The sequence below is a fragment of the Cupressus sempervirens genome, chromosome 11 (assembly GCF_028749045.1).
Source record: "Cupressus sempervirens isolate cs-2001-9-10 chromosome 11, ASM2874904v1, whole genome shotgun sequence".
Classification (NCBI taxonomy): domain Eukaryota; kingdom Viridiplantae; phylum Streptophyta; class Pinopsida; order Cupressales; family Cupressaceae; genus Cupressus; species Cupressus sempervirens.
In genome coordinates this window covers 821,798,054-821,815,831 of record NC_143128.1, presented here as the reverse complement: position 1 = coordinate 821,815,831, position 17,778 = coordinate 821,798,054, and the positions used below count along the sequence as shown (strand labels likewise).

Below are 17,778 nucleotides of genomic sequence, written 5' to 3'. Positions count from 1 at the left end.
ATATTTATCAGATGACACTGTGTAATATGCCTCTTATTAATTTGGAGAATAGGGACGATTTCCTTGAATTCTCTCTTTTATTAAGATCACAGTATTTGATATCACTCATGTAATTGCTTATAGTGAGGTAATATTAATGATATCCCCAAACACAATATTTGTTAAATTATGAACACTGCTCTCGTCAAAATGTACAGTTAGTTCTATGCTCTGTGACTAATATTATATCGATATTAGATGCAATATTATGTTCTTGCAATGAATAGGCAATTGAACTTATACCAATAGCAATTTCTGTATAAAAATATACGTTAAAAGTCTGACAGTAATTGTTATATTGGACATGATCGTTAATTATATACCAAGGTAAACTTGCAGGATTGCTGATATGGTTGCAGTTTCTGTGTTGAAGTTGCGATCTTGCAGTACTATCGATATTGTCTCTGGTCTGAAATATTGATCCCTTGCAATTTGTGGATTTTTGTCTGATTTATATCTAAATACTTGCAACTGATAGAGGCGTTATTTTATTTCTGCGATTGAGCGAAGCTGCAGTACATAGTGGTTGTTGCTTGGTATTCTGCATTTCCATAGCGCGATCCTTTAGAATAGTAGGGCCCCCTACCATTTATATAGGCAGATTCTTGGCTATATTATTGGTCAGGGGGAGCTACGGATGCACCATCCATTATTCAGAAGTATATGCATTAGTACAAAATTCTCTGCCTTCACTGGTCATTCCTCTCCCTTTATATATTAGCATGGATGGGAGAGGTTATGACCCTCCCTTGGTCACTCTCCTTAGTCGCAGATCATATTTTATTATTTGTTTCTAATTTATTTAAGTTATGATATTAATATAATTTTTTGGAACATTTTTTAATTAAAATATGTTTCAGAAGGTTTTGTATTAGATATAATAGATTCACATTAAATATGAGAATGTTCTATTAGTGAGTATATCACAGTACTTTGTTAAAGCATATGGTACTCTTCGCATTATTCTAACTTCTGATAAATAAAATTCGTATGCACTCGATCTACATACAAAAACTTGCAAATTCTGATACCAAAGACTGAACACATCAAAATTGGATGAGGAAAGATATATATCTATACTGTAACTGTTACAGGTCTTCTCACTCATCAGTAACATTATCATTTAACCTTCTTTAAACTGTGCTGCCCATGGAAGAGGCCGATCAGATCACCTGTACACAGTTACTTCTGTAGCAGTGGGGTTTTGCAAAGCAATGCCTTATGGAATAGCCACATTGAGAGGTACTACTGCCTCTGGTACCACTTATACAGGGTCTGCAACTTCTTCATGTTCCCTTCTTTTCTCTTCAGCTCAACTAAAAATTTTTTTAGGCCAATCTCAAATGGAGTTCTGTCTGCAGTTCTTCTCAGCCATTTATGTCAATGAGAGATCTTGCTTGTGTACACCCTTACTCATCCATCTCAGAGCAGCCTTTTGTACTTCTCTCTTGTTACCCTTAGAGTAACAGTATCCTGCCAAGCCATTACTACGAGTCTCCTGAGGGACTCATTAAGCATTCTAGCTCAACCATTTGAAAAAGTCATTATTCCTAGATTTCCAAATCAACCAAAGAATTTCACTTGAAAGAATAGACCAAAAAAAGAATCTTTCTTGAGGTGCTGAACTTTACCCACTATGACCTCCCAGGGGTGGATATTGGGACCAATAGTTAGGCCAAGAAGGCTTCAAACATCTTTAGAAAAAAGACAGTAAAAAAAGCTATTATGCATGACAGTTTCAGGAAGTCTACAGAGAGGACAGAGATTTAAACCCCAATCTGCAGAAAATACAGGAAGCTTTAGCAAAAACAAGCTCCAGATAAAAGCACATTTTCTTAGGCTCAATGGGTGTGCATCAAATATTGCTGAGAGTGGAATGGCAAACAGAGGAATCAAGAACAGAGCTCCAGGAGGCAGAAACGTGGGCAATGATATCATTATTGTCAGCAAGGATAGGTCAGACCATCTTGGTGTTGATTTGCAGAGGAGGGGTACCATCAGGCCACAAGAAGCATGATAATTTGTTGTTAACACTTTCATAGGTTCTGGGAAGAGCCAAGGGACAACTGGCCACTCCCAATATGGAATAGGTTCTACATTGGGTGGGTGGGATGGCAAATTCATCACACAACGTATACCATGTAGATAAGTTGAACTTCTTTTATGATATCCTTAAACAATCTTATGCCTTTGTTCGACCAGCTTTTGGCCAAGCACCCCTTGCAGGGGTGCAAGAGGCTTCTCATTGTGTTTCAAATTCAAGCAAATGGATCTCTCTCCACAAATCACCTTTTTGGGGTCAACGATATGATTTTGAGTTATGTATACTATTTCCTTACAACCTCCCATGTCTTCCAAATAGACTTGAAGATGACTGACCCTGCTGGTTTGACAGGGAATTGTCCTACAATAATATCTGCAAGAAGAAGATTTGTCCAAGAGTGACTCTGTCTCACAACAGATTTAGAGATACTGTACCTGATCAGAATTTTCCATGTCCCCTTCTCTTGTAGAGCCTTAAAGATCCATTTAGCTGCTAAGGATATACCTGGAGTTCTAAGGTCTTTCAAGCCTAGTCCACCTTTGCACTTAATCATTTTGCACCAGGGCCATTTAACAGCACACCTTTTCTTATTTGCCTTCCCATTAGACTATAGAAAGTCCCTAACTTGCTTTTGAATGAGGTTGAAATGGTAATGGTTGAAAAACCTAACAGGAGTAATAAATAGTATATGAGGACAAGATTTTTGACTAACCTATAGTCTGCCTGCCGTAGTAAGGTAGTGCTTATTCCTTCTTTTAAGTTTCTTATCAATTTTTTCCTTGATCCAGTTCCACAAGTCTCTAAGATTAGGACTGATGGAAAATGGAATATCCATGTACCTTACCTAATGGTTGGGTCCTCTCCAAACAATAGGGTGCTTGTTAAACCAGTCAAGTGGTCTTGAATCCCACCCAAGCATAACAGATTTAGGGAGGGAGATTCTATTTCCTGAGTCTGCACAAAATAAATTCTCTTTATCCATTAATGCCCAAAAGACTGTTCTCTACAAGTTGGAGCAATATAGCAATATCATCAGTCAATCAGATATCAGATAGCTCTTCATTATTTGGGAGAGTCACTCCTCTGATTTTGGGAGACAACTTTGGAGGTGCAAGGGGGCAACCTTGCCTGATGGAACTCGTTAAGGAAAAGGTTTCAGATCTAATTCCATTCACTTCCACCATAACCTGCGCATTCTTCATAAGAATTCTGATGATGTGACAAAACTGCACTGGGAAGCCCAAACCTTCTAGCATCATAAATATGAAGTTCCATCCTACTTGGTCATATGCCTTCTCAAAGTCTATGAGCAACATGGAAATGTTCTGATTAGAGTCCTTTGCCCAGATCAATGGTTCCCAACATGTTAGGAGGTTTTCTAGTATGTATCTACTCTTTACTAAACTTGTTTGTGTAGAGTTGGCCATCTTTGGTAAGATAGATTCCAGTCTTATGGCCAGAATGTTGGCAAGTTTCTTATAGGAAACATTGAGGATGGTGATAAGTCTCCAATATTTTAGAAGGGACATGTGCCCATTCTTTGGAATAAGCTTGACCAACCCAGTGTTAATCTTATCTCCCAAAGATCCCACCTCAAATGCTTTTTGTAGACCTCTAACAAATCTACACCAATTGGTTCTATAGCCTACTTGTAGAATTCCACTGGGAGCCCATCAGGTTGTAGGGTTTTGTCATTGCTTATGAACAGGATGGCCTTGTTCACTTCTTCCAAGTTATATTCTTTACTCAGCTCAGCTGTGAGCCTATCTCTACCCTTGCAAGTTTATTTGTTATAATACTTTTAACTTATGGTTTTGTGTATGCTTTCTCAATATCATTGTCTTCTAAAGTAAAAAAATTACCATATAAGATGCTAAAGGCATTTAGGATTTCCATTTGATCTAATAATGTTTCTATCATTATTCTATATATTAACAGCACGTTCTTCAACTTCTTTACACTTGAGGATTTGGAAGAAATATTTACATCCTTTGGCCCATGCCCTATCCAGCTAAGCCTAGCTCTAGATTTCATCCCCATTAGTCTAGAATTCTGAATTCTTCTCGATGCATTTTTGGCTTGGCAGAGAGCAGCATTTGCTTCATTGTTGGCAGTGTTTGCTTGTACATACTCTGCTTTATATAATACATTGTGAAGGTCTGTTTCCATTTTTCTCATATCTTTAACTTTTTGACTCACCACTGTTTGAAATAAGCCTTTCCAGGCTAACACATTCTGGTTCTATCTATTCCTGGAGCTGTGAAGAGTAGGGTTACCTTTGTTAATAAATGTGAAGATGCTCACTGCCTGCATCACATCTTCGTCCAAGATATGTCTAGTATTTACGGAAAATGCCTCTCTATTCACTCTGGTCCTCTTGAACAGTACCAGGTACACGTGGTGATAATAGGATGGGGGTCTGAGAGAGTGTAAGGGTTCACTTGAACATTCCCCACCAAACCATCGTTTTTTATTTGAAACACATAAATTAAATAATTTCTAGGGCATATAAAGGGCACATTACAGATAATTATTATATGAATAACCCTAGTCCCATGATATTCCCAGATTTTCTGTAGCAGGGACTTTATGATGGTTCTCAGATTTTGGGAAGCCTTAAAAGTCATCAAAATCAGTTCTTGCAAGTCTGTAGGTGATTTGATGTTGGTTAGTTAATGGAGTAGACTCAAATACACTCCAAGATTCTGTTTGAAGCATGTAGTCGGCATTCTATCTTTCAAGGATGCAGCTGATTGCAAATCACAATTAAATCTGCTATCTCCAGGTCTGAAAATATTATTAATCAGTCTTTCTTTTGATGTTATGTACTTATAGTTGATAAGTTGATTGTTCTTTGATGTTTCTATGCACTTGTTCTTCTCATATTGCTATAACTTGAATGTTTTTGTAATGAGAACATGAATGGGTTCTGAGAACAAGAAGCTATTGTTGAAATTTTCCATATTTCAAACTTATGAAACCTTTTCAAAAAAAGAAAGAAAAAAAGAGATCACTGCATACTACAGTATTTTAGCCCATGGTTTTACATGCCATTACATTGTAAAAGCCTTTTGCAGCTTTGTACAATGATATGCCTATAAATAAATGCACATGGATTAGGATTAAGGATATAAGGGAAGTATCTTATTATGTAGTGAACAGTTCACTTAAGACAGTGAGTGTTATTTTTGTTATGTTTCTTCTGAAAATAATTTCCCAATGTATCTAGTTATGCTGTATTTAAGTGGCATTATTATTTTTATTTTTTTGCATTCCAATTTTGTTAGCATTGTTTAACAGTAGTAATTCTCTTCTGTTGAATCTTTGCATTGATTTCAGACCTCAGTCCTAGATTAGTCAACATTCTTACCTGAACAATTAGTCTGTGCATTGGTTCTATGTTCAGGAATGTTCCTAATGATGATTATATTTTAGAAAATGTCTTCTTTTCACATGTTTGGGTTGCCTACTTCTTATACCTTCATTAAGGGGTAGCCAGTTTTGATGACCCTCTTTAGATTCCTAGTACATATAGTTCTAGTAGTTTAATGTCTCCTGTTGGGATTGTTGATTTTCGAAAACTACTGTCAAGAGTAGTAATCCAGATGGATCACTTTGTGGAGGCCTATAGCGGTTAATTATGTTATTAATATTTTTACTCTTATTAGCACTTGTTGGACTTTCATAACATGCATATGCTCACAAGATTACACATATGATCACAAGCATCGACAAGATGATATTATATTAGTAGATAAATTGATGTACCATAAATTGTATTTGGTTGAAAATATGAAATTCAAATGGACGTGGGATTGCCAGGTTTGACCTTTATGAGATGATGGGACCATACCATATTAAGGCTGAAATACAACTAGGGTATTTTTTTAATGGCTAATATTTGCTAATTGGCTAATTTTAGGAAATTTTGGCTAATAATTTAGTTCGTGAAGATATTTAAAATCGCCACATTTTTATTAAATTTAGTTATAAAATATATTTAAATAGTTAAAGGTTCGCCAATCAATACTAGAAATTATTTTTATTTTTCAAAATAATGTAAGATTCGCCAATTTTTTCCTCTTTATCGAGGGGGTTGCTTAAAGTTTACCTTGAATACAACAATAAAGTGGAATGCATTGTAAATGTGATACATATATCTTATGTCATTAATGATTAAGGAAATACTCCTGCTACGATGTACTATGAACATGATTATAAATAAGGGTATTGATAATTAATTATGAGTTGGATATCTTCATTAATTAATTAGATTAATAATTCCATTCACTGTTTAGCTACTTCTTTGTCCTTATATGAGTTGAACTTCTAACATGATTTATTGATTCACAGGAAAAGGCCATGGCTGTTTTAAATGTGGAGAAGAGGGTCATATTGCAAAGGATTGTCCAGAGAATGCCGACGAAGCACCCAAAGATGCAGTTCCAGAGAAACCAAAATATGTCCTGAAAGACACAAACAGGCAGCACGGAGACACTGGTAAAAGGTAATTACTAAATGGATTCATTAATGAGTATCATATAGTGGTAATTTGTATGTGTACGTCAATTAAATTTCTATACATAGAAGTATATTGAGACTGGCATCCATGGCATGTGCAGCTATGACATGATTTTTGAAGAAGATTTGCCTGCTACTAGCAATAGGAGGTTTCAACATGAGGATTATAGACAAGAAAAAACAAAGGAACTGAAAAATAATGTCAAAGAGGCAGATCACAGTGGTAAAGAAAGAGAGCCTGATCATTATTACAGAGATATAAATGATAGAAGGTCGCAGATAAATCAAGAAGAGAGAGGAAACAGAAGCCATGAAAGAGAAAGGGATAGAGAAAGCAGTAGAAAAAGAGATATAGACAGGTACAGGAATGACAATGCAAGACCAAGATACAGGGAAGACAAGGAAATGGACAAATCTACAAATGAGGAAAGCATAAACAGAGACAGACCCAGTAATGATAACAGCAGGAACAGAGACAGATCCAATGAGTTTTACAGAAAGAGTATAGAGAGATCCACTGATTATGTGAGCAGGAACAGAGACACATCCACTGATAATGTGAGCAGGAAAAGAAACAGATATGGGGAAGAGAGGGACCATGACAAATACGCCAGGGAGAGAGAAAGTAATAGATACCAGGAAAGAAAGGAGCCTCATAGAGATAGGAAAGAAGAGGAAACAGATCATCACAGGGAAAAAGAAAGATATAAGGTACAAAAGGATTCAGGGATGCAGAGGGATAAAAGCTGCAAAGAATTTTTGAGAGATGACACAGAAAAAAAGAGGCATAGAGATGAAAGAAGAGAAAAGGATAGAAAAGATTATCAAAGTGAAAAACACAGAGAAGATCAACCAAGAAAAAGACACAAGGGAATAGAAAGAGGACAAGATCGAATTCAAAGAAGATCTTGATAAGTCTGAAAGCAACCATATTCTAATTGCCAAACACTATCTTGATAGGATCTTTGCCAAAAAGTATTATTTTTTATTAAACATGTAATACAGATTCTAATTAAGCAATGTTGAGTGAAAACATTTTATCAACCTAGCAAAAACATGTTAATATATGCATTGCATACTATTTTATGGGTGCTTCAAATGTACATGTTTGTCTTAACTGCCACATTATATTTATCAAGTTTTAGGGTTTGTAGACTTATCCAACCAAAGACAGGTACATAATTACATGCTAGTAAAGGGAAATGCTTACAGGTGGAACTTTTGCCTTAAGCATATTTACTGCCATGTGCTGCTCATGCTGTGGAAGAGTATAAATTATTGTTTAGTGTCTCTATTATGTATGGTCTATCTTTTTTCATTATGTTTCTCTGTTCTTTACTATCAAAAAACAAGTAATATCCATTTGTTTTGTAAGCTGCAACAGTCATTATTAACCACAATATATTTCTATATGCATTCTCAGACAATTGGACACTGTTTCTCATATGCTGAAGATACTAGAATCTAGATACCATCAATCTAAGACCTAATTACATGTAATTACCCACCCATTTATTAGTTTGCAATTGAGCTTGTCCAGGAGTTGACAATTTTTACTAGTATGAATGATGTTGCAAGATAAAGTTGTAAAACCCCCCATGTGAAACCTCAGTAAATTGAGATATAACCTCAAGATGGCCAGATCACTAAGAACTGACCTCAAATTTGGATTCTGCGTGACAATAACCAAGTCACAATATTTAAATTCTATGGCCAACATAATTTGTTTCTAGGCTTTTTTTGGTAAACTTAAGCCTCAGTGACTATATTAAATCAAAGCCCCTTGTCCTTATAAACTACCTACCAAGTAGATGCAAACCTCTAATGTTAGCATTGTTATGTGGATATTTTGCAACCAATAGTTTTGTGAAAATCCAATAACAATATAGGTAAACCAGCCACAACATATGAGACAAAGTCTCTCCTACCTTATAGGGAAGGCTACTCCTTCTCACCGTTCTTTGGATCAACTCAAGGTAAGTAAGAAGTTGAGAGATTCGTAAAAGATGTTACCACTATTTTTTCCTCTTAACTTTCAGGAAAGAATCCACTTATCAGCGCAACAAGTAATGGGTAAGATGAGATCTCTAACTACACTTCTATTTAGTAGTTGAAAACAGCGATACCAATAAACCAACACCAAATTAAAGGCTGATTGAAAGCGTACCGGTTTGGCTCTAAGTCTTGTTTTTTTAATTTATAAGAAAAATCACTACTATTGGGGTGCAAAGACTTCTAGAAGTAGATGATCTCTATCTATAACTGATTTTTCGTTTTAATCTATTATATAAGAAAACATCTACCATTGGTGTGCAAAGACTTCTAGAAGTAAGGAAATGCTAACTATTTTTTGTGAATTTTAGATGGTAACACAAGCTATTGTCAAAGTTTCTAGTCTATGTATTACCACAACTGCTCTCAGTGAAAGCTTTTGCTCTAACTGCTTCTTAACTCACTATGCTCTATTATTGAACACACAATAATAACATGAATCAAAGACAATAGGCACAAATCATAGTCAAATTCTAATTTGCCCTATCACAATTGCTTCTACTCAATGCTTCAAATCCAATTGCTTCTTTTATTCACTTTTATCTGAAATTCATGTTACACAATCAAAGTTATGCTTGCACAAGTTTAGTAGAGCTTTCTTGCATACAACAAAAAATAATTTTTACAATGAGGGGGCACTGCTTTATATAGGCAAAGGAGTTGAAAAAAATGAGAAAAAAGTAGGAGAAACTCAACCAACTTTGACCTTTTCTAACTAAATGAGAGAAATTATTGAATTACATGTCATAAGGACATGCAAATCGTATTACATGTAATTACACAATTTCATACAATACATCCTCTCCAACTACAAACATGAAAAACACTTGAAGAAAATGTTGAGGTTGTTGATTCAGAGTGAATCAATCCTATAGATTGTTGGCAAAGGCTTTGTATTTGATGATGGAATCTCAAAGCATTATAAGATCGGGAGTTCTTGTATTTTGTGCCATTGCATTCACTTTAATAACCATAGTGTTGCATCTTTTGATGGTTTTCAACTCTTTTTGATGAACAGTCCGTTGTCAAATAAAAATTTGATGTGACCAAACTTTTTCTCGTTTGAGTTATCATGAATTCTCCTTTGTAGATTGGCACATTCTAGAGTCTCTAGCACTTTGAAAACCTTCTCGATGGTGTTCGGATGTCAACTTAAAAAAACTTTCCATTAGGACTTTTAACTCTTTTTTTGAAGTACTTTACGCATTTCCACACAAACTCAAGTTCTTTGACAACTCTTGGAAAATTGGAGAGCTAATGAATTATTGTTTCTTGAGGATCAAAGCTTATCTTCTCGAAAGGATGTCTATGTTCGTTGAAGAAGTTTTGACATGTCCTAAAGAACGCGCTACAATATGAAGATGAAAACATTTTCTAATGGGATTCTGTTGATGTAAATAAGTATTTACTGTTTACACTTAAGTTTACTTAGGTTAATGCATATATTTTATTATTTATTTATTACTCACTTAGGAGTATGTGTACTTTTGTGAATTGTCATGTTGACAACACAAAAATTTGCACTCTAATTATGCACATGTTGTCTACACTTAGGAGTTAACACATTATTTGAGCACATGGTGTCTACAACATTCTAGATACCTCATTGTGCTTATCTTCTTATTGTGAAAGATATATGTTTAGTTGTCATGCTTATCTTTTATCTCCTAGTACATTCTAGACACATTCTAGATGCATCTTAGAGGTCTTTATATACAAGTTCTCCTAGTGTGTATGTACATGCTTCTGATAATAGTAAGCATTTTCATATCGATCATACTCTTTGGTCTACTGTGTGCTTGTGCTTGTGCTCCTTGATCTTGGGTGAATTTTGCTCTAAGAGAAATTTTTACATAGTATTAGAGCTATACCGAATTCTTACATGGTATCAGAGCTTGGGGAGATTCTCATCACTAGTTGTTTGAGACCATTGTTGCTTTAGCACCTTCGATTAAAAGATCCAGAGAATTCGCAAAAATTGAGAGCGTTTAAAGCCAAAGCAGACCTCACTACTGCGTCTGGTGCGTCAATTCGGTGAATTGACTATAAATTTTTCTATGTTGGGCAATAGTCAAAATTGAGGCAAAAAAAATTTGTAAATCGGCAACTCGAAGGCCCAATTTGCAAAATTGGTATGATCATTTCAAATCTGTACATTTAATTTTCAGATCTGCATTTTTTTCATCTACCTCTTTGCAATTTTTTTCAATTTGCATTAATTTTTTCGAAAAATTGGCCATCAGGCTTGTAGGAGATATTTTGCAGGTGAAGATTGAAGCTTGCTGGTGCAAATCAGATATTTGCACCACATTTAGAAAGTCAAAAAACTTCCAAATCAGATTTTGTTTCATTCAAATCAGATATCTAAGGCAAAATTTAGAGCCATTTGATTTTTGGAGGTGCAGTAGCGATTCAGGAAAAAAAAATAGCAACGATTTTCAAACAGTAATATCTTCCTCATATGGACTCCTTTTTGCGAGCAATTTTTTTTGTTTTGGGGTAGAATTTCGTGATCTACACATTGGTGCAAGTGGTTTGAGCTAGATCTATGTTCTTGAATTTTTCTACAAGTCACAAATCTTGATTTTTGCCACTTCAAATACTTGGTATGGGCTCATCTAGACTCCAAAATAGGTTTTTTTTTTAAGTGCATATTTTTTTGTCTACTTTCTAAATCTGCAATCAAATTATAGGTTCTGTGGACAAAAATATTGCTTTCAGAAATAGGCCTTAAATTGACATGTGGTTATTGCACTAAGTGTCAAGTCATACATTGGGGGGGTTGATTGATTATTTCTGTATTTTGAGGGGTGCATACATTCATTGATCTCATGGAGGCTTGTCACATATGTCAGTCTTGTATAAGACCAAAGTTGGCACTGACGAATTATCAAAAATAGAGTGCTTTAATGCTTGATCATCTAAGAGAACATCAGGAAGTGATTCCTTCTCTTTGCTCAAAGATACCACCTTCGTTCAGATATCTTTCTAAACTTCTTGGCTTTATGTATAACAGTATGAGTAAAGAATCCTTTGCTCCTCTTCATATGGAAAGTTTTCCTCATGATATTTGGATGGCTCTTTGGGAAGCATATGGAGATCCACATGTTCCTCCATTTCCAGAGGACATTCTACATCTAGTCACTCTAGATGAGATCTCACCTCCTAATACTCTTGTTGATTCTATTGATCTAGTTCCAGTCACAAATGCTGCAAATTCAATGCAGCAAGACCCTTCATGTCTTCCTACTTTACCTTCATGCGATGACTTCCTTCCCGCCTTTGCAAGCCTGTTCATGGAGTCTCACATTGAAGATGTGGGAGACACTATTGATGAAATTTGTCTTCTCTTTGAGGCGAATTCTTCATCTGTTGCCGCAGTGATAGATTCATGTACTTCAGCATAGCAAGGTACACTTTGTCTTCCAGGTGATGACTTCTTGACTAACATTTTAGGTTTGTTTGTGGAGTCACACACAACAAATTTGGAAGACTTCTTTGATGATCTACCACTTCTCTTTGTTGAGGACAATCCTTCTACAGTTGTTGTGAGGGCTCACTCTAACCCTCATGTCCATTCTCTACATGATCAATTCTTACGAGTGATGTGATTGTGGATACTTATGTACAACAGTTGCAGGAGGTCTCTTTATCGACTGAGGAGACAAACAATTCTTTGAAACAGGTTCTACATGGATCCTTGCTTGATGTGCACATGTTCTTTTCAGCAGTCTTAGAGGGAGCAACCATTGACATCAACACAGGGACACTTGAATAGGTTTCAGAGATACCTTTCATCATCAAGATTCTTTCCACACATGGGGGAAGCATCTCACTTGTACATTTGCCATTGTTTCTTCGAAAGGGGAGGAACATTATACACCGGTCATGGATCAAATTTTACATTGGAGCAACTCTCACTAATCAACATACTACATTTAGGGGAGGGGGACTACCTTGTCTCCTTCTCTTTTAGGGGGGGGACTTTTTCCTCTCTTATGGAGTTTTTTCCTTCTCCTAATTCTCAATTGTATATACTGGATGTATGTCGTAATAGGGGGGTCCTGATTACTCGATCCATCCATACATCGTGTGTGTTTTTCATCTCTCTTTTTGAGGGAGGGTTTTCCCACAAGGTTTTCCCTCTTTCTCTACTTTATGAGAGATTGCATTTACATTCTATACATGGGTACCTAACATGGCCTAGTAGTCGGGACCCATCATGCATTTCATCCTAGATTATGTAAACTTAAGGGCATTCCCCTAAGTTGCACTTAAGGGGGGAGGTGTTGGTGTAAATAAGTATTTACTATTTACACTTAAGTTTACTTAGGTTAATGCATATATTTTATTATTTATTTATTATTCACCTAGGAGTATGCGTACTCTTGTGAGTTGTCATGTTGACAACATAGGAGTTTGCACTCTAATTATGCACATGTTGTCTACACTTAAGAGTTAGCACATTATTTGAGCACATGGTGTCTACAACATTCTAGATACCTCATTGCGCTTATCTTCTTATTGTGGAAGATATGTGCTTAGTTGTCATGCTTATCTCCTAGTACATTCTAGATGCATCTTAGAGGTCTTTATATACAGGCTCTCCTAGTGTGTATGTACATGCTTCTGATAATAGTAAGTATTTTCATATTGATCATACTCGTTGATCTACTTTGTGTTTGTGCTTGTGCTTGTGCTCCTTGATCTTGGGTGAATTTTGCTCTAAGAAAAATTCTTACATAGTATCAAAGCTATACCAAATTCTTGTAGATTCGATCCATGAAAACTTTGGGATTTGAGTTACAATGACGAATCCACGAGGGATGAGTGTTTGAAGTATGGATTAGATACTTATGGAACACATACGATGGCTAGAAATGAACCAAAAAGAATATGTATTTGGATGGAAAGGGCCAAAGTCGGACTCTCAATGGTGGTTGCATGTGGGCAAAGATGGACTTTTGTGGGTATGGCCAAGGATGCAAGTTGGGATGCATATGGATGTGTGCAAATAGTGACTTTGGTGTTTAAAGAGTGACCTTATACCAAAGTCGGATTCTTTGGAAACAATTACATGTAAAGTGATTTACATGTAGTGATGACTTGATGTAAACATGTAATTAGGTTTGAAGGATGGAACTGCATATAAGTGGTTATGGAGGTAGTTACATGTAAATGCAGATGGAGAATGAGATTACATGTAAATGTGAATGGAGGATGAAATTACATGTAATTGCTCTTGGAATGTAATTGCATATGAATAAAATGGATGCAATATGCTTTGACATGAATTGGTGGGATATGGAAAGATGTGGTACGCTTGAATGGAAAGGTGAAAATGAAATGGTGTTATATGCTCTTGCATTCTTGGAGAAGAATGCGTAACCTTTCTGAAAAAGGAAATCAAAACAAGAAGCAAACATAAAACAAAAATACGCACAAAGCAAAAAACACATACTTTTGGGTATTGACTCAAACATGACAAGTAGCAAGTTGGCTTCCTATATGAAATTTCAAAATTGGGGTTTGGGGAAAATCCAAGCATGTGAAAATGAAGCTTTTCATCTTATTAAAAGGAAAAATGTACTATTCATGGCATGTCTTTGAACAAGTGTGTATTACAAGCCATATTATGCAATAAAATAGCAAGATAAGCATGAATTGACAAGTATAGTTGAAAGTGTATACTCACTTGGAGACAAAATAGCCAAATATGGAGGATCAATAGATTTGAAGAATGTTTCTCCTCCAAATTTGTTTCTTCAACCATCTTAACCTCTTCAACACTTGCAAATGATGACTTTGAATGAGCAATGAATGAGGCATTTTTGTATATGGATGCCAAAAACGTGTTCCTCAATCCTTAAAAACACAAGATGTTTTTGCAAATATCATGCATTTGGATGTTTTTGGGAAAAAATATGCCCTTGTTTTGCAAGAATACGAAACATTTTTTACCAAGAATTATAAAAACATGATCACCAAATGCATAAACATGCATCAAAACTCCAAAACACCCCCTATTGGACCAAAATTGTGAGCTGGAAATGCCAAAATCTGGGCATTTTTAGCAAAAACATGGCGCCAAAAGCCATATATATTGATCATTTTATCTTGTGAATGAAAAAATGTCTTCCCTAAATTCTAATACATGGATCCAAATCCAAATATGTTGCTCCAAAATGTAAAAACGTGAATGAAAACGCAATTTTCTAGGCATTTTGGAAAAAAAAAAAAAAAAAAAAAGTCCTAAAAGTGCATGTATTTGAGTTGTATTTGGCTTTGGAGTTCAAAAAATGTGGTCTTGGAGGGTGATTACATGAGTTCTGAATGCAAAATTGGATTCTCCAAGACACATTACACATAAAATTCATTGGTTGGAAATGCAAATTGCACTCTTGGAGTGCAGTTGCATGTTTTAAAATTGTAAAACAATGCAAGCAATGCAAAGACACACTCTCCAAGCCTCATTACATATTTTAAAAATATGCAACATTGAAAAACAATGCAAAACACACTCTCCAACCCCTATTACATATTTCAAAAATGTGCAACATGTAACATGCATTTGACAAATTTGACCCTGGAAGGCAAAATTGTGGACTCTAGTGGATTATATGTAAAGGAGGTTTTTTATGCAAAATGGACTCTAAGAAGTTCATTACATGAATTTTTAGTGTGAAACACACTCTTGGAGATCCATTGCATGTAAACATGTAAATGAGTTAAACATGTATATTCACTACTTAAGTGATAAATTAAGCACATGTCTAATTGATTTTTGAAGAAATATCACTACCTAAATTGTCATATCTTTTGACTGCCAAGTCTAATTAAGCCCTAAAATATATCGAATCGAAGGAAAAATCGAAAGCAAAGGTTTGAACAAAACAAAAAGCAAAAACATTAAAGCACACTCAAAATGCGAAAAAGGAAGGCTTCATAAATCAAGCAAAAGCTTAATAAAATGAAAAACAAAAAGGACTTGATGAATGCCTTTAGTAAAAGGGATCATTAAATGAATTGGAGTCGATTGATTGATTAATCTTAGCCAATTAAATAATGAATTATCTCAAAGAAATGCAAAACTAGTTAAAAAAGTTTCCTACATTTACCTACATTTTGTGGTGACAAAATGCAGGACAACAAGCACGTGTCAACAATAATCTAATTAAATTAATTTAAATTGGTTCTCCTACTACTCTTAATTTACCCTCTATATCAGGGAGTGTAATGTCTCCATTTTTAGCAAGTTTCTGTAGTTGGCCAGGTCAGTTCACCATCACGACCCTCATAAGCTGACAATGGGATTTGAGAATCTCAGTTGTGTGGTTATAGGCTTTCCAATAGCCTATGGTGTGTTTTGGCTCTGTTTGAGGGACTTACTATTTATAGTAAATCAATCTATTGGTTCTGATGAGCTCAATTGAGTTAGAGGAGTTGGAGGATGCTCTCACTTTTTATTTCAGGCTTCCAATTTGAGCTCCAAGAATCTTGGAGGTAGCGTTTATTGATAGTAAATCACCTTGTTAGGTTCATCATCATCTTTCATCATTAAGATCACTTTGGTGTTATCAAATTTTGATTCTAATGCCTATTTAGTTGTTTTCGCAAGATGGGTGAATTATTATTATTATTCATATAAATACGCTGAGGTTGCTATTTTTTATAGTGTTTTTGGTTGGTTAACGCAGTATCATAGATCGTTGGAATTGAGATGAAAAAATTTAAATCACGAGAACAAAAAACCATGGCCTTACGCGTCAAAATTTTAAGTTATGGTGGAAAAGGTCATTTTTGCAGCCAAAAGCAATATATAAATCAGATTATAATGACACTTTATTATATATTAATGTTGTGTGTGGGAAGCTTCTCAAGTGAAGTTCATTTGGGAAACTTTGTGTCATTTGGAGATTATAAATATGAGCCCATTTGATGAGTAAAGCATCTAATTATTTGATTATCTTATTTTGCTCTTGTTGCCTTTGTGACATTTCTAAGTTTGAAGTTTGTGCCCTTGTGGAAGTATAAGGGTTTAGGATCTATAGCTAAAATATTGTAGATTTAATTCTGAGAATCCAAAGCTGAGGTATTGTGGACTTTTGAGTTTTATTATCGTCTCCTCTCTATATTAACTGTGGATGAGGAGCATTTATACAATTGAATATTATAATTTCTTTGTTGTTGGATGAGGGTTTAGACTGCATATTGAAGTTTGTTTTGGTCAGCATTTGTAAGGGTAGACTGTAAAAGCTAGATTGAAATTGGACGAGGCGGCTTTTAGTTTGACTTTGTAATTACATTCTATGGCAAAGCCCAAGTTTTTAATTTGTAAAATTTAGTTAATATTACATAGTTTGAAAGTAAACATGTTGGCTTCAAATTCTAATTTATAATCAACCCACAAATTAAATTCTTGTTTCATTATATTGCTATATGGTTTGTTGATGATTGAATTCAGAGGTTGGTGTGAACTATTTGAAAATTGTTTATTGGCGTTTGATATTTAGTTATGCAAAACTTATAAGACCAAACTTAAATAAATTTGTGATCAGTTTCTTGTACATCCTGATATTGTGTTTGAAAATTTAGGACATCATATATTCAATAGTAATTGGGTTGCTTGCCAAGTGTTTGAGAAAATGTCAAACCGTTGAAATGTGAAAGAAATTGATACTTGATTTAGCTATAACTAGTCAGTATCAGAGCAGTTTCCTGCCATCCTGTGGGGTAGGAAAGTTATTTCATTTTCAAATTTGTTGTTTTTTGCAGAGGGATGAGCACTCTAGCTTTTCCAGCTATAGATGGATACCAGAGGCATAACAGTTCTAGAAGTCAGTGGAGTAATGAGGAAGTTAGCATAAAAATGAATGTTTTGCAAGAGAGTATGGAGAAAATTAAGCTTCATCAACAGAGGTTGGTAGAGAGCTTGTCAGATTCGGAGATAGTTGAGAGGGCAGTGAAGTATATGGTTTTCACCTTTAGAAAACTAACATTGAGGTTGCAAGGAAGGAAGCTTGAGTTTTCCTTGACAAGTGTCTGTAATGCAGATGTACCTATATTTAGTACAACACCTGCTAGCCCCATCTGTAGTGTTGATGATGGACTCATTTCACGGA

The 17,778-nt window shown here is 35.2% G+C and overlaps 1 protein-coding gene across 2 annotated transcripts in view; it reads left to right on the top strand.

Moving 5' to 3' along the window:
- Positions 1-7,690, top strand: part of CYP59 (cyclophilin 59) — a 272,359-nt gene extending 264,669 nt beyond the window's left edge. The window contains exons 13-14 of one of the 2 annotated variants that reach the window (XM_089811494.1): positions 6,443-6,590; positions 6,706-7,690. In XM_089811494.1, coding sequence (XP_089667620.1) covers positions 6,443-6,590; positions 6,706-7,516 — 959 coding nt within the window. In that variant the 3' untranslated portion in view covers positions 7,517-7,690. Of the gene's footprint in view, positions 1-6,436; positions 6,591-6,705 lie in introns of both variants that reach the window. The other variant, XM_089811493.1, reaches the window with a different exon arrangement.
- Positions 7,691-17,778: the final 10,088 nt, after the last annotated feature.